The 22,531-nt window shown below is 38.2% G+C and overlaps 1 protein-coding gene across 10 annotated transcripts in view; it reads right to left on the bottom strand.

Annotated features, from left to right (window-relative positions):
- Positions 1–22,531, bottom strand: part of FNDC3A (fibronectin type III domain containing 3A) — a 241,822-nt gene that overhangs the window by 44,690 nt on the left and 174,601 nt on the right. For 9 of the 10 annotated variants that reach the window (XM_055542133.1, XM_055542130.1, XM_055542135.1 and 6 more), the window contains one exon: positions 4,128–4,204. In XM_055542133.1, coding sequence (XP_055398108.1) covers positions 4,128–4,204 — 77 coding nt within the window. Of the gene's footprint in view, positions 1–4,127; positions 4,205–7,044; positions 7,698–22,531 lie in introns of those variants that run through there. The other variant, XM_055542138.1, reaches the window with a different exon arrangement.

Here is a 22,531-nt window from a genome sequence, read left to right as displayed (position 1 = left end):
TGCTTAAAAATGGTACATTTCCTAGAGACAATGATTACTGTTAAAGTTCATTCACTTATTTGACAAATATTTATGAAATACATACTGTATTTGAGTTACTACAGAACAAAAATAATAAAAGGTACCTCCATACACTCAAGGAACTTAAAATCCCATTTAAGGAGAATATATAGACACAAAATTATAGTATCAGGTACGTATATGTAACTAAAGAATGGTACAAATAACTCGATCTAGGTTCTCAAAGATGGGTAGAATTTCAAAAGGCAGAAATGAGGGAATGAATAACATTCCCCGGATAACAGCATTAAGAAAACCATGGAGAAAGAAGAACATCAAGTGAGCATGTGAGTAGTCATGTTTGGCTGAAAAAATAGATAGGTGATTACATTTACCAAGAGAAGGGTACAGAGACAAACCAGAACAGAACCATGTTAAGGCCTTATGTGTCAAGAAATCTAGACCGCACTGAGTGGACAAGCCAACTAATGAGCACAGAAGTGAAAAAATTCAAGAAGTTATATAAGAAGATTATTTTAGTGGCTCTTGCCCTAAAAATACAGCACTTTGGACTTCCCTGGTGGTCCTGTGGTTAACACTGTGCTTCCAATGCAGGGGGTGTAGGTTTAATCCCTGGTTGGAGAACTAAGATTCCACATGTTGTGTGGCATGGCAAAATAAAATTTAAAAAAGATACAGAATCTTAACTTGGATGACCATTTGATTGATTTACTAGTATTTACTGAGCCCTTAATACATGACAGGCACTGTACTCAGCACTGAGGAAATAAAGATGAATGAGAATTCTGTATGATCTAGTCTTACTATCTCTCTGACCTCATGTTTACTATTATCGTGCCTTAAGGACTCAGTCCAGCCGCAACGGCCCCCTTGTTCCCAAGCATGCTCTCATCTTAGGCCTTTTGCACCAGCTGTTTCTGTTCCCAGAATCCTCTTTCCCTGAATAAATGCATGGCTAACTCCCAACTGTCCTTCAGGACTTAGTTCAAAGGCACCTTTCCAATGATGCCTAGTCTGACAACCCTATCTTAAAATATAACTAGCTCCGTTTTCTTTCTTTTCCCCCCATTTTACTCACCACCTAATACATTATACAATTTATGCATTTATTATGCTTATTGTTTCCTTTTTCCCACAGAATGTAAACTACAGAAGTACAGAGGTCCTTGCCTCTTTTTATTCAAGCACTGAGTGCTCCTAACATGTAAGAGCACTCAATGCATATCTGTTGACTACTGTTAAATACAGGAACTGTATGAATTCATAATCTTCTCTTCTCAGGAAAGAGAATTTATTAACTAAACAATGTGAAAAATTTGTTAAAAGACGGATATACATAATGTGCTATGAGAACCCAAACAGAAAGGCACGTGAAAAGGTTCAAGGAAAGTTAATTCTAGAAGGTCATAATTGAGTGAATTGAGAAGAGTAGAAATTTGCCATAAAAATGAAAGATACTGTTAGCTGAGAGAACAGCAGAATACCTACAGCTGCCTTTGAATAATGTATTAATCATCTTTATGTCACTAGCACCCAATACAGAGCTTGGCATATGATGCCATTCAACATGCTTGTTAAACTGAGCTATGCTAGAGAGAAAAGACTACGTAATCCTCTTTAGGGAGATGGAGAAAGGTCTGAAAAGGAGCAAACAGAAGTAGGAAGAATCAGGATAGCATTACTTCAAGAAAATCTGGGGTAATCTGGGGTAAATCATATGAATGTTGTTTAGTTGCTAAGTAGTGTACAATCCTTTGTGACCCTACAGACTGTAGCCCGCCAGGCTCCTCTGTCCATGGGATTTCCCAGGCAAGAATACTGGAGTGGGTTGCCATTTCCTTCTCCAGGGGATCTTCCTGACCCAGGGATCAAACCCAAGGCTCTTGCATTGGCAGGCGTACTCTTTTACCACTGAGCCACCAGGGAAGAGTCAAATGTTCAGAGGTCAAAGAGGACTGTTGCTGTTCACTCACTCAGTCGTGTTGGACTTTGCAACCCCATGGACTGCAGCACACCAGGCCTCCCTATCCTTCACCATCTCCCAGAGCTTGCTCAAACTCGTGTCCATTGAGTCAGTGATGCCATCCAACCATCTCATCCTCTGTCGTCCCCTTCTACTCCTGCCTTCAATCTTTCTCAGCATCAGGGTCTTATTTTCTAATGAGTCAGTTCTTCACATCAGGAGGCCAAAGTATTGGAGCTTCAGCATCAGTCCTTCCAATGAATATTCAGGATTGATTTCCTTTAGGATTGACTGGTTGGATCTCCTTGCAGTCCAAGGGACTTTCAAGAGTCTTCTTCAACAACACAGTTCAAAAGCATCAATTCTTGAGTGCTCAGTCTTCTTTTTGGTCCAACTCTCCCATCTATACATGACTATGTTTTTAACAAATGTTTGGAGGTCAAAGAGGATTATGCTGGAAGAAGGCTTTGGTTTGGTGTATACCAGAGAGTAGATTTAGTAGGGTAAAAAAGGCAGGCAGGCTAAGGAGTCAGCGTGCTAAACAAAAGCAGAAATAATGAGCGGATTATTCTTCTGGAACGCTTACAAAGTACTTTCAAATATGAAAGAAAGTGAAAGTATCAGTCACTCAGTTGTGCCTGACTCTGCGAACCCATGGACTGTAGACTGCCAGGCTCCTCTGTCCATGGGATTTTCCAGGCAAGAATATTGGAGTGAGCTGCCATTTCTTTCTTCACTTTCAACTATGTTATGTCATATATGTTATCATCTTATCTTACAGTGAGGACACTGAGGCTCAAGGAAGTTAATTTGTCCAAGGCCATGCAGCCAGCAAGGGTTTTAAACATGATATGGATCCAGCTTTTTGACTCTAGTTCTCATACTATTTTCATTCTCCCCAGCATCATGGTCCTCTTTTGCTGTCAATCATATAGTGGGGTAGGCTTCACATAGTGGCCAGTGAAACTACCACAATAGCCCACCAGTATTTTGGCATAATCAGGGAGGATATGAGAGAGGAATTTTCTGAAGAAAATTCCAAGTATAGGGGCTTCGCTGGTGGCTCAGTGGTTAAGAATCTGTCTTATTATATTAAGATATATTATATCTTAATATAATTATTATGTATTTAATATAATCAAATATACATTAATTATAATATATTTAATATATTAATATATTATATTAAGATTCTGCCTTATTATAATGCAGGGAACATGGGTTCAATCCCTGGTCTGGGAAGATCCCACATGCTGCGGGACAGCGCATGCAGCCTGTGTGCTGCAACTACTGAAGCCTGTGCCCCTGGAGCCTGGGAGCGGCACCAGGAGAAGCCACTGCAAGGAGAAGCCCGCACACGGCAGCGAGCAGCAGCCCCACTCACCACAACTCGAGAAAGCCTGCGTGCAGCAACGAAGACCCAGCACAGCCATAATTTAAATAAATAAATACATCTTAAAAAAATTTTCAAGTATATATTCAGTGCTAGGATAAGACACTGGCTATTTCCAAAAAGCTTTTGAAGCAATGAGTGCTGACTACGTAGGATCTCAGTAGCAGATATTGACACCTATAGATTTTACAGTTTTACTAAGTTTGCTTGTGCAAATAAGTAAGCTAAGTCAGAGCTTTTCAACTTGTATGTAAGAAAGAGCTACAGGTGTGTGGTGATAATGATCCCCTTAGCCCTTAGGGTTGCAGGTCTACAGGTCTAAATTCTCTTGTACAGACCAGAATGTGCCATGCAATGATCATGGGCACCTGTGAATAAGTGTAAAAAAGAAGTTGGACGCACTGGCTTGGATTACTTTTAAGTAAATGGTTAATTTTAAAATGTTAGCATGGGTGCCTTTAAACCTTATGATATTAATTATATTATTCATATATCCAAGGAGAAAAAACTCTAAAATTAATTCTTTATTATAATTCAACACCCAAAGACAAGGCCAAATGATGAGTGCTATTAACTTAATTTTTCCTCCTTTCCAAATAGCACTGAATGTGCTAAAATATTTGAAATAGATTTACCAAAGATATACTATACTGGGTAATAAGCTTTGGCACCTAAATTTTGTTTGCATTAAATAGTAATGTTACGATCACTCACACACACATATATAGACAAAAGTAACACAAAACATACCTGTGGGGCATAGCCAGGAGGCACATAAATCGGAGGCACAGAACCATTTGGGGACATCATTGGAACCTGAGCAGGACCTGAACAGATCACAGAAATCATGTATTAATCCTGGGTTACTTAACAAGCAAAAACTGAAAGCAATTTGAATTACATTTTGAATTTCTTCATTTTAAACTAAACCCTTAAACTAATAGTGTATAACCATGAAAGGAAATTCAGATGATTCGCCTGCTAAAATAGAAATGTTTATCTTGTAAAGGGCACTGACTGCTCTTTACCTACAGTTGTGTTTTTCAAACCTGCCTGGTGATCATAACAGTCACCTGGGGAGATTTTTAAAGCACAACTTCTCTGGCAGTCCAGTGGTTAGGACTCTGCACTTCCACTGCAGGGGCTGCGGGTTCAATCCCTCGTCAGGGAGCTAGAGATTCTTGTTTAGTATGCTTACAGTGGGGGTCTTGAATCAGTGTACTTACAAATGTCCCAGGTAATTCCTGTGCAAATTGTGCAAATTAAGAAACAATGACCCACTGGAAAATCAAACCAAACTTTGCATATAAAATCAATGAAAAATACAAAAGGCAAAATTTGAAAAAACAATAGAAAAAATCAAGAAAAAGTCAAGAGGAAGCAGCAGTAAGAGGAAGGATAGTTAGAAATTTGGAACTTGTTTTCTTAGGGTTAAAAATCTCTTTTAACCCTGTAATGCATTAAGTCATGCCTTTGGGGGCTTGAGAACGTTACAAAAATGGAATATACGAGTATTTACCCAAAGACACCTTTTTTGTTTCTTACACTGAAAAGTCCTTTTAAAAAAAAGAAAACTCAGCTTGTCTTATTCTACATTTCCTTTCATTTTTATAGTAATATCCTTTCCCAACAACTTTTTAAAAAGTTGTTTCATATCTAAGGATATATTTCTACTATGTATTTAGTAAACACTAAAATATTATGTATTTTTTAGCAACTGATGTAATGAGCTTTAAGAAATATGCTCTGATGCTTCTAAGAACAAGTAAGGCCTTCTTTATTTTCATATCCTTGGAAAACAAAAACAAAATTTTTCTACATCTAAGTCAACATTACCTATAAATTTACTAAACAATACTTGTGAAGTGCTTTACACCTCTAGGCAAGAGAGGCTTCATCCAAAACTCACCTTTCAACTTCTATATGCTGGACTCAAGAAATGACAGCAGTTTTAAAGTTATGCTGGTTTACTTCTGTTAGCTAATTTATAGAAAACTATAGCAAGCTAGCTTTCTGAATCCTGAGGTCTGGCTTAGAGATTATTCAGAATGTGTGAAATTTAGCTGAGAACCAGAAAGAGAATTCACTGAAAACTATTATCTATAATCTTAATAAAGGAAATTACTTTATTGTGTTTCTACTGTATGTGCCAGAGACTGGTTCCTTGCATATGTGGTCAAGTTTAATCCCTATTTCAAGTTATCAGAACAAGCTTTTGTTTTTTAGCCATCAGAGTAAAAAATAAATTATTACCAATTACATTTAAACTTATAAAACTACATAACTGCTTTGGGTTGCTCTTCTTTCACTAAAGATATGAATATATAAATACTAAGTAGTTGCAATTCAAACCATAATATACTTTGAAAGCTGCTAAGTGTTTATAATTTAGTAGTACAAAATTCTACTTTATTCTTTAATTATATCTAAGTGTGATTACTGAAGAGAGCTCAAAACAAACCTAATCTCAAATAAACCAGCAGTAAACCCATAACTAGATGCAGTCCAGGAATAATCATTAACTCATATCCCTATGAAGTAATCTTTTCACTTTAGCAAGTGAATTTTCTTACCCTGAGGGAAAATGGTGCAAGGTTAGATTTTTTTCTTAAAACAAAACAAAACAAAACACAACAAAAAACACACACACTTCATGTATAGCATTATTTAATATCTAAAATACTGGTGTGAAGTAACATGCAACACAACCTATAAAACTCCCATTGTATAAACAAAATAAATGTAGATATTTATTTTGTTGCTTAGAACTACAATATTTACAGCACCATTTCTGTTGCTATTCCTGTCTAGAGCAGCAAAACTCCAAAACCTCGCATACTTGATGATGCAGTTCCATCACCTCCTTAGTTCCAACAATACTTTTTAATTTAGGAGGTATGAAAAGATTAACTACAAACTCTTGATTAAGGGCAGTGACGGAGCTCCTGTCCCAGTGAAGAAGCTAAGTCTGTTACAGACTGTACCATTAAACACACATCTGGCAGGAGAGTAGCTGTATCTGAATCACTGTAGATCCACCAAGTAACTCCTTAATAATATATACGATTTGAGCAAAATCTACCACAAATCATATACCTATTGATTTTTAAGGGCATGTTTCCTTTTCTAAAATCTTGCATAAGAGTAAACAACTCTATTTACCAATTGCCTTAAGAAATTTGAGAAGCCTCAATTCCTTAAAAATTGCCATCAATGATTTAGTAAAGACGGTATTTCATCTAGTAAAATGTCAACTCTTTTAAAATTTTTTCTTTATTAGCAGACATTAGATTAAAAAATAAAACAAAACGAGAGATCTGTCTGGGTTCAAATTCTTAACATTCAACGGGCTGCTGACGTGCCACACATTCTCTCTACAAGCAAGCTTTCACAATGGCTTCCAAATAATCTGATGCCAAATTGCAGATTTTAGTTGTAAAAAGAAAATCCTAGTAAAGGCTCTGGAAAGGAATATTCTGTGGAATATAAAATCAACCCAGCTCTAAACAAGAGTCTAATCTTTTTATAACTACATGGCCACAATGTAAAATTTTTACAGAGACAGATCTGGCATCTATTGAAAAAACACACGGCATGACTTTAGAGTAATACAATACTTGCTACGTTTTAAAATAAAAGCAGAATGTTCAAAACCAGTAAATCTTACCACTCATTTTGTTTTTACAGTAGCAGCAGAGAACAAGAAAATCCAGCAAGGAAACAGCGTAGTACACGTTAACAGCTTTAATTGGAGAACCGCGGCTGCTGCTTTTTTTTTTTTTTGCAAAGCTACGAGGAAAAGATCCTTTGACCGAGTCACGTGATACTGACCACGTGACCTGCAGTGACCCGCGGAAAGGGAAGGGGGAAAAAAAAAAAAAAAAAGGCAAGCGTTCCCTCTGGCAGTGTTTGGCATACAGTAAATGATTAAAAGATTTCTACTGATTCTGCCCTGAATTTGAAATTTTTCAGACTGCTTTATGAACCAACTCAAAAGCTCATCAAGATATTCATGGAAACATAGATATCTGATGTAAAATAATTCCCTTTGTTCTCATTTTCCTCTTATAACTAATAGGCCTGTGTGCTAAGTCGCTTCTGCCATGTCCGACTCTGCGACCCTATGGATTGCAGCCTGTTCTGCTCCTCCGTCCATGGGCTTCTACCGGCAAGAATACTGGAGTGGGTTGCCACGCCCTTCTCCCGGGGATCCTCCCAACCCAGGGATCGAACTAGCGTCTCATTAGTCTACCTGCATTGGCAGATGGGTTCTTCACCATTAGAGCCACCTGGAAAGCCCTACACACTATCTACTAATTCAAATTTTATTACCCCAGCCGGCTGCTTTTCATTTATAAATTTTAGGACACATATAACACTAATTTAGAAGATTCACTCCTAAATGTCCTCGTGTAACCTGATGCACTCTCCATACTCATCCCTTAAAATTCTTGTGTGTATTGTGGGCAACCCTTAAGAAAAGCCCACAGTACACAAAAGAATTATATACAGAATACAGGCTTGATCAACTTGTTCCTTAAGCATGGGATTTCTATTTCAGACTGGCATTTAACATCTCGTTAATAAACACTACCTTTTTTTTTTATTACTGGTTTTACTTTCTTTTCTTCTGATTTTTTCTTGTTGTTTCTAAAGGTTTAACCTGGACACTAATACAGATACTTGGTAGATGGTATTCTCACTCATGCTCATGAAATCTGAAAAGACAGGTCATGACTGGGGCTTACTTTACTCAAGCATGTGTAGAGACGAGGAAGAAGACTAAATGTTCAGTTGTAAGAGAGGGGAATAAGACTGTAAGAACTTTGGAGGGCTTTTCATTACTTTATGGTGCTGTGTAGTTAAGTAAATTTATTTATAGCTAATACAAATATACAGGTAATGATAATGAATGTGATTTGTAATAAATTGAACAGTGGAAAGAAAGTGGATTTTGGTATCAAAGATGTAAGTTTTAATAACAGTATCAATATTTATTAGCAAGGCAATTTACTGCTCTTCTCTGAGACTCAGTTTCCTTCTATAAAATGGTTAAAACAATCAACTTCACAGCATTGTTGTGAGAATCAAACTAGATAAATTTTTTTTAAATTTTATTTTATTTTTAAACTTTACATAACTGTATTAGTTTTGCCAAGTATCAAAATGAATCCGCCACAGGTATACATGTGTTATACATAGATAAATTTAAAGTACCAAGTACACTGGCTGGCACCACTTAATAAATGATAGTTATTATTATAAGAATGGTCACTATGGGGCTTCCCAGGTGGCTCAGTGATAAAGAATCTGCCTGCCAATGCAGGAGACAAATGAGACATGGGTTCAATCCCTGGGTCAGGAAGACACCCTGAAGTAGGAAATGGCAACCTGCTCCAGTATTCTTGCCTGGAAAATTCCATGGACAGAGGAGCCTGGCGGGCTACAGTCCAAGGGGTCGCAGTCAGACATGATTGAACACACACACACACACACACACACGTTTGAGAAAGTAATAATGGACAGGGTACTATTCAATGTTTTACATGTGTTAACTCAATCCTCACAATAACTGAAATAGGCATCACTTATAGGTAAGGGAATTGAAGCAGAATGCAATTAAGTAACTTGCCAAGAGCACACAATGAGACAAAGCCAGGATCATTTTAACAATAAGGCAATATTTTAAACATATATAAACCATGTTCAAAGACTCAGTCTTCCAAAAAGCTGGAAAAGAACTGGCAAGGGATAGCCTGGAGGTTTCAATAAATACACGCCAGACATTTCAGAGGAGATAAGACACTGAAGTATCATTCTCACTAGTGGGGAAGGATAATTGTTACCTTCTAAGTCTCACTAAAAGGCAAAGCTGCCCTGAAGAGCATAGCTTAATACCTAAAAGTCTCCTGGTCTCAACAGAATCTTCTCATAAATGTTGGATTCAGGCTCCCAGTAAATCCAACCATGCCTCTGATCTTTAGCCCCTAAACAAAAAGCAAGTCCCGGCAGCCCACTTCCTCATTTTGGCTCATGTTCTCACACAGCTGTGTTTCCGTTTCTCGACTTTCTTTAACGGATGATCTTCTTATTTCTTCCCATTGTGCTCACTGGAACATTTTCCTTGTTATAAATTCCCCTAGATCCTCAACGTTTTCACAGAACACCTGCTCATGGGCTTTCTTTAAATGAAACCCAGCTCGCCTCCAGGACAGCTTTTCCAGTAGCTGGTGGGAGCAGTGGCTTCTCATTCTCTCCTGAGGCAGGCTCCAGACACCGGAGGGCTGCTTCCCAGCGCACTACTGTTACTGTTTCATGCTTCGGTTTCTTTTCCCTTGAGATCATGCCATAGTAACACAGGGTAACACACTACCCTCTGCCCCTTCTCACTGCTGTCATTTATTGAGAACTTCCGCACCATGTTCACAGTGTTTTTCCCAGCTCTTGCCCATCAGCAAGACGACTTCCGTGTCCAAGAAAACCTAACTTATACCTTTCTTGAACTCTTCTATTCTGTTTTTAGTAATGCATGTTCAATGATATATCTTAGAATTTATCACTTAGAGTTCCACTACAGGATCTCATCTTTGAAATGTTAAAACTTTCATGTTTCAGTCTCTGGTCCCTGTATCTATCATTTCACTAGCTGTCTTTCTTCTACGACATCAGGTCTTCCTCATAGTGATCTCCTATTTCTCCTGATCCACCTGTGTCTTCATGGCCTGATCTTTTTTCCCATCCATGTCTTCCTTTTACCTTGCCTTCACTAAAAATACCCAATTTTAATAAATCAGATTTAACCATTTTCTCATAGACCTGAACTGTAGAAATCAAATGTTATGTGGGCTGGCATGTTTATGAATTTAATTATATCCAACCTTAACTCAGCCATCAGCACTGCTCAGGAATCCTTTCAGGAATTTATTCCTGGCTAATAAACTTATATGCTGTTTTCTACAGGGATTATCAGAGATCCCCACCACTCTTTAAGGATGTCCCCCAATTCAACCTCAACTACATATTTCAGCATAAAATTGAACTCTTTCAATGTTTACAAACTCTTCTCACCTCTTCTATTTTCTGAAGAATCATTGTCCTTTCACACTGTATTAAAGCTATCTCCCCCCTTCTAGTTTTGATCTGATCTCCACTTCCTCCTCTACTGGGGTCTGCTTCAGTTCAGTTCAGTCACTCATTCATGTTCGACTCTTTGCGACCCCATGAACCACAGCACACTAGGCCTCCCTGTCCATCACCAACTCCCAGAGTCCACCCAAACTCATGTCCATTGAGTCGGTGATGCCATCCAACCATCTCATCCTCTGTCGTCCCCTTCTCCTCCTGCTCTCAATCTTTCCCAGCATCAGGGTCTTTTCAAATGAGTCAGTTTTTTGCATCAGGTGGCCAAAGTATTGGAGTTTCAGCTTCAACATCAGTCCTTCCAATGAACATCCAGGACTGATCTCCTTTAGGATGGACTGGTTGGATCTCCTTGCAGTCCAAGGGACTCTCAAGAGTCTTCCCCAACACCACAGTTCAAAAGCATCAATTCTTCAGCGCTCAGCTTTCTTTATAGTCCAATTCTCACATCCATACATGACTACTGGAAAAACCACAGCCTTGACTAGACGGACCTTTGTTGACAAAGTAATGCCTCTGCTTTTTAATATGCTGTCTAGGTTGATCATAACTTTTCTTACAAGGAGTAAGCATCTTTTAATTTCACGGCTGCAATCACCATCTGCAGTGATTCTGGAGCCCCCCAAAATAAAGTCAGCCACTGTTTCCACTGTTTCCCCATCTATCTGCCAGGAAGTGATGTGACCGGATTCCATGATCTTACTTTTCTGAATGTTGAGCTTTAAGTCAACTTTTTCACTCTCCTCTTTCACTTTCATCAAGAGGCTCTTTAGTTCTTCTTCACTTTCTGCTGTAAGGGTGGTGTTATCTGCATATCTGAGGTTACTGAATATTTCTCCCAGCAATCTTGATTCTAGCTTGTGCTTCTTCTAGCCCAGAGTTTCTCATGATGTACTCTGCATGTAAGTTAAATAAGCAGGGTGACAATATGCAGTCTTGACGTGCTCCTTTTCCTGTCTGGTTTACCACCAGCACCACCTGGGAAGCATGAGGTCTGTCTTCAGTACCCTCCTAACAAGATTCAGCTCTATCCCCCCACTATCCTCAACTACAGGAAAACATTTTGCAGTGGTGAATACATTTTTCATTTTCCCTTTTGTACCTGATTATATGACAATTTTAACAAACAAAAGGCTCATGGTTTTTATTTTCTCAACACTGCCTCAATGTTTGCAGAGGGTTACTGGAGGCCTGGTGACACCAAGTGGCCATCAGGGGCATGAGCAACACATACTGCTGTGGCCACCGGCAGGAGACTGGAAGGAGTTCTGTCCTTAGCCCTCCTTATCAAAGACCACTCTGCTCTACTACTAGGTACCTTAGCTGCCATGCTTGACTTACTTCTGACAGGGGTCACGAAAAGCGAAATGGTTTATTCTAGTTGCCTTTAAGTATAATCACAAGTTAAAGTAAAAACAAGAGATAGACAAGCTGCTTAGAGGAGATCATGGCAGAAACTGGCAACACAAAATGATGGCTGATCATATACATCAGAGCTTATTTTAATGGAACTATTAATTATACTCTGTTAAAAAATGAAAAGTCTGGAACAAATGTTAAACCAGTTAGATATCAAGATGAGAGGAATAAACTGGGATTGTCCTAGACAAAATGGGACATAAGGTCACCCTATTAATAAGCGATGCTTATTTGTTAAGGTTACAAAACACCTGATAATTTTTTTTCACATGAGGCTGGCAAACAACACAAGCCTACACAGTCTTGGAACGGAACTGAGTTAGTCGACTGTAATTTGATTGTATGTGTTTTTTTTTATCATATTTTCCTTAGTGTAACTGAAAGGTCCTTGCAAGTATGGACTCTAACACTAATCCCGCGCATTAGAAGTGTGTGACAACTGTAATCTGGGAAAAGAGTGAAGTAGGAGATTAAAGAAAAAAGATCAAGGAAATTATTATTCACTGCTGTAGGGGCCTTTCTTTTCCTTGAAAATTTATTATTCCTTTTTAAGGCTGGATGAAGTAGACTATTAAAATCAGGAGTCTAAGGATGATTCAGAATTATGGGTAATTTCATTTATCTGTGAACAGGTAACTAAAAATTTCTATAATCAGACTTGCTAAGCATTCAGATGTATCAGTGACAAGCATATCAAGTAGGAAAAGCATGAAGAATGACTATCATACTATGGTTAGAATGTATCTTTAGCACTAAATCAAGCTGTATATAGATAGAAAACAGTAGATATGTTTACCAAGCAAGCACCTGCTTCTAAACAAGAGTTATTTTTAGGGCTTTTGTTTAGAAAGCTACTAAGGCTCTGATATTAATGTGCGTGGATGCAGCAGGTTGTGAACATCACTATTTTTAGCACCAGTCCAATGTGAACAACCATGAATCATTCTTTGTTATCCTAGTAGGAAATAGCGCTTGGGATTTACTACAGCACATGAGGTTAACTAGGTCTCACTAACTGCACACCCACATGCTGACATCACACAGGCAGTGATATGGATCAGTGACGCAAATCCTGTAAGGATCAAACATTAAGGCCACAGAGGTTAAAAAAAAAATAGTGCCTGCATGGCAGGGCAGACCCATCATCCAACATGTACAGACTGCATTAAATCAGGACTGCTGCTGATGAAGAGGCTTGTGTTAGTCCTTTTTATACAACAGTTTAACTTTTTTATTTTAATTATAGATTTCCCACATATAGACTCTATATTTATCTTTAAGTTTCCTCACAGCTTCTGTGGTTTAAGGTCTGGACCTTTAAAACATATGTTAAGGCTCTGCCAGCCACATGAGTTATCTGGAAAATGGCCTCCATAGCCAGGCTCTTTAGACCAATCTTTTGAAGACTACACCACCACTAAGTATTTTATATAACACATGCCTAACAAACAACACTCAGATTTAGATGTGAAGCACTACTCCGTGGCCTCAGTGTTTGCTGCTCCCTCAGTCTTCTTCCCACCGTCACCTTCCTCTTTGAGCAGTTACTGTTTTCAGTTTTATTGGCATCCAAATATTAATTTCTTATAGTTACAGATTGGAAAACATAGCTTATTAAGAATAACCATGTATCAGGTTTCAAAATACCTTCTCTTTGAATTATGCGTACCCACCTGGAATTAGAGATTTCATCTCCTGTAACAGGAACAGAACCTATCCCTGGAGATGTGCCACATTCCAACGTTCAGGTTCTTCTGAAAAGGAACTTGGTCTCTACACGTAAAGCATCACCCTTCCTTCTCATTTCTCATGTTCTCCTCAAGGACTGTCACTTCCCAGGAGAACTGGAGGGCCGGAAGGAGATGAGAGCTGGAGGTGTTTCCTTCTATCACTGTTTGACATAATCAGGCTAACATGAAACCATGTCTTTCCCAAGCTCTCAGGAACCTGTTTTCATGTTGTTTCCTCAACTTATGGTGCTTTTTATGAGAACGTAAAAAAGGCTGGTGAGTTGTTGTTGTTGTTTTAGTGTTTGTTGGAGTATAACTGATTTACAGTGTTGTGTTAGTTTTGCGTTTATTGCTGTATAGTTGATTAACCATGCTGTGTTAGTTTCGAGTGTATAAATCTTAATGGAGGTATTTAATGCATACAAAAGCAATTATGTGTCTACTCTTTTAAAAATACAAGTGACAGGACACTACACACATTGTTCTGCACCTTAATAATATAGTTTGCTCAGAGAGGTTTCCATGTGGGCATATGCACAGGCTGCTCCAGTCTCTTAACGGCTGCATAGTACTCCACCATAACAATGTCCCATAATTTAACTATTTCCCTACTGATACTCAACTTATTTTCAATATTTTGCTATTACAAACAATGATGTAATGAACATCTCTGCACAAACATAATTCATAGATGTATCAGTATGTCAACAGGATAAATTACTAGACGTGAAATAGCTATATCAAAGAGAATTTGTTTTTCAAGTTATCAAATCTCAGAGTTTGTATTTATATTCTTATCAACACACCCTTACCAGCAGTTATCAAACTGGGACTTCCTGGAGAGCCCTAAGACACATTACAAACCTTTCTTATGAGAAAGAGCTATAAAACCAAAAAGCATTTTGAACCTAACATGCTCAATAATAAATTAATCATCCCTATCCTTCTACCCAAACCAATTTTTTTTTCTTCCTTGTATATGTTGCAGCACAGTGAAAGACACTGTCATTTATCTTTATGCTCAACTGACTATGAAATCTGTAAATCATTCTAGTTTCTTCTTACCCTCCACACTGAGTGCCTAGGTCTTATCCTTATTACTTATTTGCTTTTGTTGTTGCTATTTTCCTGTTTAAAATTAATCCTTCAGTGGCTCTTTGGTCCTTTCAGGATAACACCTGAACTCTTTAGCATGCTATAAAGGTATTTGTAACACACCCTATGGGGCTTCCCAGGTGGCACATTGGTCAAGAATTCAGCTGCCAGTGCAGGAAATGCAAGAGACGTGGGTTTGACTTTGGGTTGACTAAGCACCTATGTTTCCATTTTTAGTCTCATTTTCAGATACTCCTCAGTGTATTCTGTTTTCCATTATATTTCTTTATTCATACCTTTTCAGTCTCCTCTAATTTCTCTGTGCTATGCATTTGCACATGCTATGCATTTGCACATGCTATTCCTTCTACTTCTAAGATATTTCTCAGTTATTTTTCCTCTTGGCTAAACAACTATTTCTTTAATCATCATCTTTTCCTGCACATGCCTGTCTGTGTCCTCAGTCACTCAGCTGTGTCTGATTCTTTGTGGCCGTAAGGACTGTAGCCCGCCAGGCTCCCCTGTACATGGAATTATCCAGGCAAGAATACTGGAGCGGGTTGCCGTTTCCTCCTCCAGATCTTCCCTACCCAGGGATCAAACCCGAATCTCTTGCATCTCCTGCACTGGTAGGTAGATTCTTTACCATTGTGCCACCTGGGAAGCTTTTTCCTGCACATGTGTGTGCCTAGCCGCTCAGTCATGTCTGACTCCGTGCAACCCTTTGAACTGTACTCAACAAATATTCCTAGCTGGGTTAGGTATGTCTCCTCTGGCCTCCCACATATATCTGGGGATACTTAATTCCATCATAGTACATATCACCCTTTCGGTTTTAACTGTAGATTACTTGCCTTTCTTCCCCACTATGCTGTGAGGCAGGGTCTAAGTCTTTCAAATGGCTGTCAAGAATGAGCTGTTCTTCAGAATAGTTAGAGATTTGGGCAAAGTCTCTTTCCAGGAAGAGAGCATGCACACACTTTTAGGTATCATGTCTTCTGTATTCCGACAACACCCAAGCATGGGAGACTGAGAACAGGATGGTGAGAAATTCCAACATATTAAGACTAAAAATTAAGTAAAATATTGAAATATGATCTTTCATTGTAATGATAAAGAGTTTTTCCCCCAAAATTGAGGGATTATATGATAAAATGAAGCAGAAGAGGATGTCAAAGACAAGAGAACTTTGCTGATCCATAAATAATGGGAACAGGATTTGACTAAAGTTCACCTTCTAAAAGTGAATCAACATCCTTAAATAATGTTACTGCACATATTTTGAGATCAGAGTCCTATGTTAAAATTATGACTCTGGCAGACAGTAACTTTGCCTCTGGAGCCTTAGAGAAACTAATACAGACTTGCAAGGAAAACTTCTCCCACCACCCTTATTATGTTGTTGCCTGACTCTTACGGTTAATGGCAGCATGTGTGGATGTGCCTTAATATAACACCATAACCACAGTCAGAGGCAAAGTCATACTTTTATAAATATAAGAAGGGTCTGTACTAGATATGAAATTATGCCTCGTGTTAGCTGCTGTGACACAGGAAAATGAGAATTGTGAAAGAATGATTTTTTCCAGCCCTTTATTATCTAGGTAGGTACTAAAAATCACATTCAATATTGTTGCCATATAAAGAAAGGAGCCAGAAAAGATCTTTTCTTTTTCCTGGGACAGTCTCTGCAATAGGTAAAAGGATATATAAATCAGATTATATAATTAATTCATGGTAGTCTCTTTATAACTTTATACAAATGTTATTGAAGATTGTAGCCTTGTGTTGTCCCAGCTACGCTTTGGGGGCAAAAAAACAGAAATGTTTATGCCTAAGTTAGACTGCTTAATTAACACTTCCCTGAGTCCAAATTCGTGGTTGCAGTCACTACAGGGCTAAAATAAGATAACTCTCTGTATCAGTTTGTATTCAGTTGCTCTTCTCACCAGGAGATCCTTCCAGTGATGCTAACTTTAGAGAGTCTGGTCTTTATTTTTAATAAGGAAAGTGATCTTTCTAGACATTCTGACATAAGGTTAAGAAAAAGAATGCAAAGCACAAAGTAGGTCTGTAGTCAATACATGTTCCTTTTCTAGCATCCCTTCACAGAATGATTTGGTTAAATAGAGGGGATCCAAACAAACACTTCTCCTTTCATAAATACGGACTAGCCTACTTATACTGGTACTTTTTTGGGGCTGACAAAAATCCTCAACGTTTAATGGTTTTTGCCCTGGGTTCATATCTGTCCATTTGAATGTCAGAATTCTTTAAGCCAGTTCTAAATTATGGTATCAAATTTACACATTTCTTTTTTCCACCCCCTTGATTTCAAAAATTGTCAGACTATTATTAATACTATATACTTGTAAGCTTGGTATGTCCCATATTTTTAGCTTTCACTAGTTAAAAAATCACTTATCTGCACCAAAATGGTCCACCATTTTCCTTAATAAGCTCAGGGTCTCAGCTTAAAAAAAACCCAAACTCTAAATTTTATAAAATAAAATCAGGACTAAATTTTAAAAGAGTTACAACATTTATATGGTTATTTAAGCAATTAATATTCATCAAAATTATCAAGTTATACAGAAAACATAAACAAGGAAAGACATTCCTATAATCCTACCACATAGGGGCAGGCACTTGAAGGAAATGTGCTCAAATTACTTTTGATGCATATGTACTCATTAAAAGTAATATTTTTCCTTATTACAAAAAAGCTAATTATGTTGACACACTCAGTAATATATAATCAATAAAGAGACTTCAAGATTCAAGTCCTGATTAAACAAAACTACTAATTAATAATCTTTTTAATCTTCCATTTTGGGGAGATAAAAAGCAAAACCAGAGCTTATCCTTGTGTGTCCCTCAGGAAGTCTTTCCTAGTCCCTGGGCTGGTTTGGATGTTCCTACCAGAGCTTCTATAGCACCCTTCCTGTTTTCCTCCACCACAGCCCTTGTCTCATGTTACTGACAATCTCCCTACGAGATCACAAACTTTGTGGAGGGCAGGGATAGGGTCTATCTTACTCACCAGTAAATCCCCAGAGTTTTGGAATAGTGACTGTTCATATCGAGTTCATAATAATTTGCTAAATAAAAGAATGGCTTTTAAATGAAACCTAATATCCTAATCTAGACTCAGCAACTCAATCTTCTAAATAATCTATGCTATACCACCATACAGTTTTAATGCTTATAATGATTTAGGGCACTGGAAGATTCTAAATTATTTTCAGTACATTCTGTTCACTAAGGCTAAATTTAAGTGTTTATTTTGTAAATATTTTCAGTTACATGATTTGGAAAAAGATTTTCTGGTTTTCAGTTAATCAGAAAGGTATTTTAACAAGAACACCTTGCCCCAGGTTAAAGTTTAAGGCATATGCCTTACACCATACTAAGTTAGACTGCTTAATTAACACTCTAATAATATCATCTTTAGCAAAAATACTTAAATCCAACTGATGAAAATTTCTTCCCCAAAAGATGAGAAGGTAGAATTGAAAGATACAAATCTTCCTGTCAACCATCCCCATCATTTTAGGGTAATAAAAATTAAGATCTTTCTCAAGTATAAATGAAAAAGAACCTTTTCAAATTCTAGTATTTAGAGAGTTTGAATTCGCTCAGTCGTGTCTGACTCTTTGCGACCCCATGGATTGTAGCCCACCAGGCTCCTCCATCCATGGAATTTTCTAGGCAAGAGTACTGGAGTGAGATGCCATTTCCTTCTCCAGGGGATCTTCCCAACCCAGGGATCAAACCTGGGTCTCCCTCATTATGGGCAGACACTTTACTGTCTGAGCCACCAGGGAATCCCAATATATAAAATACAGTACTATTTACTCCTTAAAGTTCTTATGGTAGATTCTCTCCTCGAAGATCAATAAATGAAATGAAACATGCTTTCTCAGTGCTCTGAGGAAAAAATTATATCTTACAATGAAAAGTAAGAGGGTTTTCCCCCCCCAGCATCATGTAGTACAACATACATAAAGCTATGTTGTACTTTTTGATAGGGTTGGTCTTAGGGTTCAGAGATGAATCTATAAAGTTCTTAGGGTATAGTAATTTGGTTTTGGATCTTTTGAAATAAGACACTCCCGTTTCTAGAATAGAATTTTGAATGACTTGTAGTAAACATATGAAAATATTTCGGAAAAAAGTATGTGGTTGAGAAAAGCTAACTATTGTTAAGTCATGAGTAGAGTGCCATCTCAGATACTTATGTTTGAGAAATGGCTGTAAAGTGTGGATTTTGCAACCAGACTACCAGAGTTCAGGTCCCAGCTCAGCTGTTCAGTCACCCGAAACTGGGCAAGTTATTAACCTAGGTCTCAGTCTTCTTGTCCATAAAATGAAGGCAGTAATAGCTATCTCACAGGGGTGATAGGAGAATTAAATAGATTAATTACATTCAGAATGTTTACAAAAGGAACTGGTACAGTAATTGTTCAATAACCATTAGATAGTATAATACATGCTAGTTAAATTATAAGTCACTTTCTGCCCTTTTAACCATTACTTGCAGTTCTATAAAGCATTGGTTTTACAGTTAGAAATAAGTGCTGAAATAAAGACAACTTTGTTGCTTATTCCTAAAATAAGTCAAATAACATTTACAGTTTCTATAAATGCAAGGGACAGTTCCAGGTACTAATGGGGAAGGAAAGGAGATCTAGACACAATATGGTCTGTACCATAATCATTTGAGAAAGGCTAATGTGGGTCTAGACACCTGCATGTTTAAACTTCCCTGTTGAGTCTGATCCCTTGGTGGAGGGATGAAAATTATAATCTTTACAGTCAGAAAGACCTTCCTTTGAGTCCCAGATCTTTCAGTAACTAGCTATGAGACTAATGAGCCTCAAGTTTCTCACTCTGTTAAGGTTTAATAAGATTAATTGTACACACCACAATGCTGTCAGACAATGAGAACTCAATTACATGATTAGTGGTGGACTCTAAAACAGAAAAAAGACAAAAACCAGTAAGTGACATATAAACCAATAAAAGACATACGCCAAGTTAGAGATATAGGCCAGACAATGAGTGGAAAAGGAAACTGAGGAGTACTTTTTAACCCTGGGGTGGTCAGAAAGAATCTCAAGAGATGGGGAACTAGTTTGTACTGCGTTTTGAAGAATTGCAAAAAATTCAGAAAGCTCTTGTGTGTACACATGTGAATGCACACTCTTACGTAATTTTTAATGAAGGGGCAATGTAAACAAAGGTATGAGAGGGGTCTCTGTAAGAAATATATGGAGACTGGTACTGTGCTTAGTTGTTCAGTTGTGTCCAACTCTTTGCGACTCCATGGACTGAAGTCCACCAGGCTCCTCTGTCCATGGGGATTCTCCGAGCAAGAATACTGAAATGGGTGGCCATGCTCTTCTCCAGGGGTAGAAACTGCAGTATCTACTAATTCTAGTATATCTGGAGTAGAAATTTCTGAAACTAAAACTAGAAAGAAAGACTGGAATGAGTTGATGGAGTGCCTAGAAAATGAGGCTAAGAGCCCTATGCTGTATGAAATGAAAGAAGGCAAGGTTTTTTAGTTTGTTTTTAGCATAATAATAAAAAAAGTCATGCTTTAGGAAGGCCAAACTTGTAGTTACAGAAACAAATATGGAAAATAACATTTCTGTAAAGAAATCTGAATCCAAATCAATGTGGGACTAATGTGCTTATTAAAAGACTTCCCTTGTGGCTCAGCTGGTAAAGAATCTGCCTGCAATGCAGGAGACCTGGGTTTGATCCCTGGGTTGGGAAGATCCTCTGGAGAAGGGAAAGGCTACCCACTCCAGTATTCTGGCCTGGAGAATTCCATGCACTCTATAGTCCATGGGGTTACAAAGAGTTGGACACGACTGAGCGACTTTCACAGTAACGTGCTCAAAAGGGCATGAAACTACTCAATTAGGTATGCTGCAGCTAAGTCGCTTCAGTCGTGTCTGACTCTGTGCGACCCCATAGACGGCAGCCCACCAGGCTCCCCCATCCCTGGGATTCTCCAGGCAAGAACACTGGAGTGGGTTGCCATTTCCTTCTCCAATGCATGAAAGTGAAAAGTGAAAGTGAAGCCGCTCAGTCGTGTCCGACTCTTCTCGACCCCATGGACTGCAGCCCACCAGGCCCTCCGTCCATGGGATTTTCCAGGCAAGAGTGCTGGAGTGGGGCGCCATTGCCTTCTCCGTCAGTTAGGTATAATACATACTTAAACAGATTTCTGTGACAAGTTTTAATCAAATCCAGTTAGAAAGTATAGCTCTCTAATGTGGCTATTTGTGAAAATTTCTCCAGTTTATCAAGGGCTTTCCTGGTGGCTCAGATGGTAAAGAATCTGCCTGCAATACAGGAAACCCGAGTTCAATCTCTGGGGGAGGAAGATCCCCTGGAAAGGGAACGGCAACCCCACTCCAGTATTCCTGCCTGGAGAATTCCATAGACAGATGAGCCTGGTGGTTACAGTCCATGGGGTTGCAAAGAGTTGGACACAACCGAGCAACTAACATTTTCACTTTCCCCAATTTATACAGCTAGTCAGATTCATTTGATAAATTACAGTATCATCAGCCTTGGTTTCCTCATGTAGGAAGAAGCTGCTTCATACCAACAGTACTCAACTTATTAGAAAGTCAACTGGCAAAATAGGTATTTCAAACCCAGAATGTACTACTCCATGCTTTCAAGTTTATAAATGGTAGTAAGGCTCTGCTATAATTAAAAACTCACAAAATAAGTACTGATATGGCCTAAAAAGTAGTTAAAATATTGTGCATGTGCAATGACAACAGAGTAGAATGACCTTTTTCTATTACTGTAAAATATATCAGAATGTATCAAATACTTAAAAATACCTTATATACTTAAGGTATACATATATATATGTATATGCAGTGTATATACATATATATATGTGTGTGTGTGTGTATATATATATTTGACATGGCCTCCACTGGGCTGAGGTCACTGACTAAACAAACTCCAAATGATGAAAATCTCAAGAGGGACAAGGAGGAACAGTGGAGAAATACTAATCACATCGGGACAGGTAAAACGTGGCTGAGGGAAGGTAGACAAGTATCTTTTGGGTAAAAAGAAAGGGGGGCGGTTCTTATATACAACTCTTTTATTTTACAAGATTCAAAAATGAAAAAGTATAAAAAAGAAGAGAAGAAAAACTTTCCCTTCATCCCTGCTCCCAATTTTATGCACCCCACTCCATAAGCAAACACTGTAATTATTTTTGGAGGATCTTTGAAGCTTTTCAATTATTATTATTATTTAAAATAGCCTGTGGCATCTATCAGTTGTTTTCTGGTATTTGTTCTTCACTTCTTCCATAGTAATAATCTTCTGAGTGTTAGCTGGATCCATGGGCACCTCATCCAAAGGCAACTTTTAGTTTTCTTATTTAGTTAGACATGATCAGCTAAGCTATGGCCAGTGAGCATAAGTTACCTGTATAACCTCCAAAGTATGTCCTTAAAGAAAGAGGGCATATCTTTTATCTCTTCTTCTCTTCCTCTTTTCCATTCTGTCTGGGCCATGAACACTGGTGGTGAGCCACCATGGATCATGCAGACGAGTGTAATATTCTAGGGATGGCAGATCAAGATGGAAGTAACCTGAGTTCCTTTACTACCTATGGGGCAAAGAACTCCATACAAATACTAACAGACCTCTGAACATGACGCATGAGAGAAAAAATGTTCACATTATTATTGTCATAGTTTTCTATTGCTCTTTTAACAT

This window comes from Bubalus kerabau, chromosome 12, assembly GCF_029407905.1.
Source record: "Bubalus kerabau isolate K-KA32 ecotype Philippines breed swamp buffalo chromosome 12, PCC_UOA_SB_1v2, whole genome shotgun sequence".
Lineage (NCBI taxonomy): Eukaryota > Metazoa > Chordata > Mammalia > Artiodactyla > Bovidae > Bubalus > Bubalus kerabau.
This window is presented reverse-complemented; position numbering and strand designations above follow the sequence as displayed.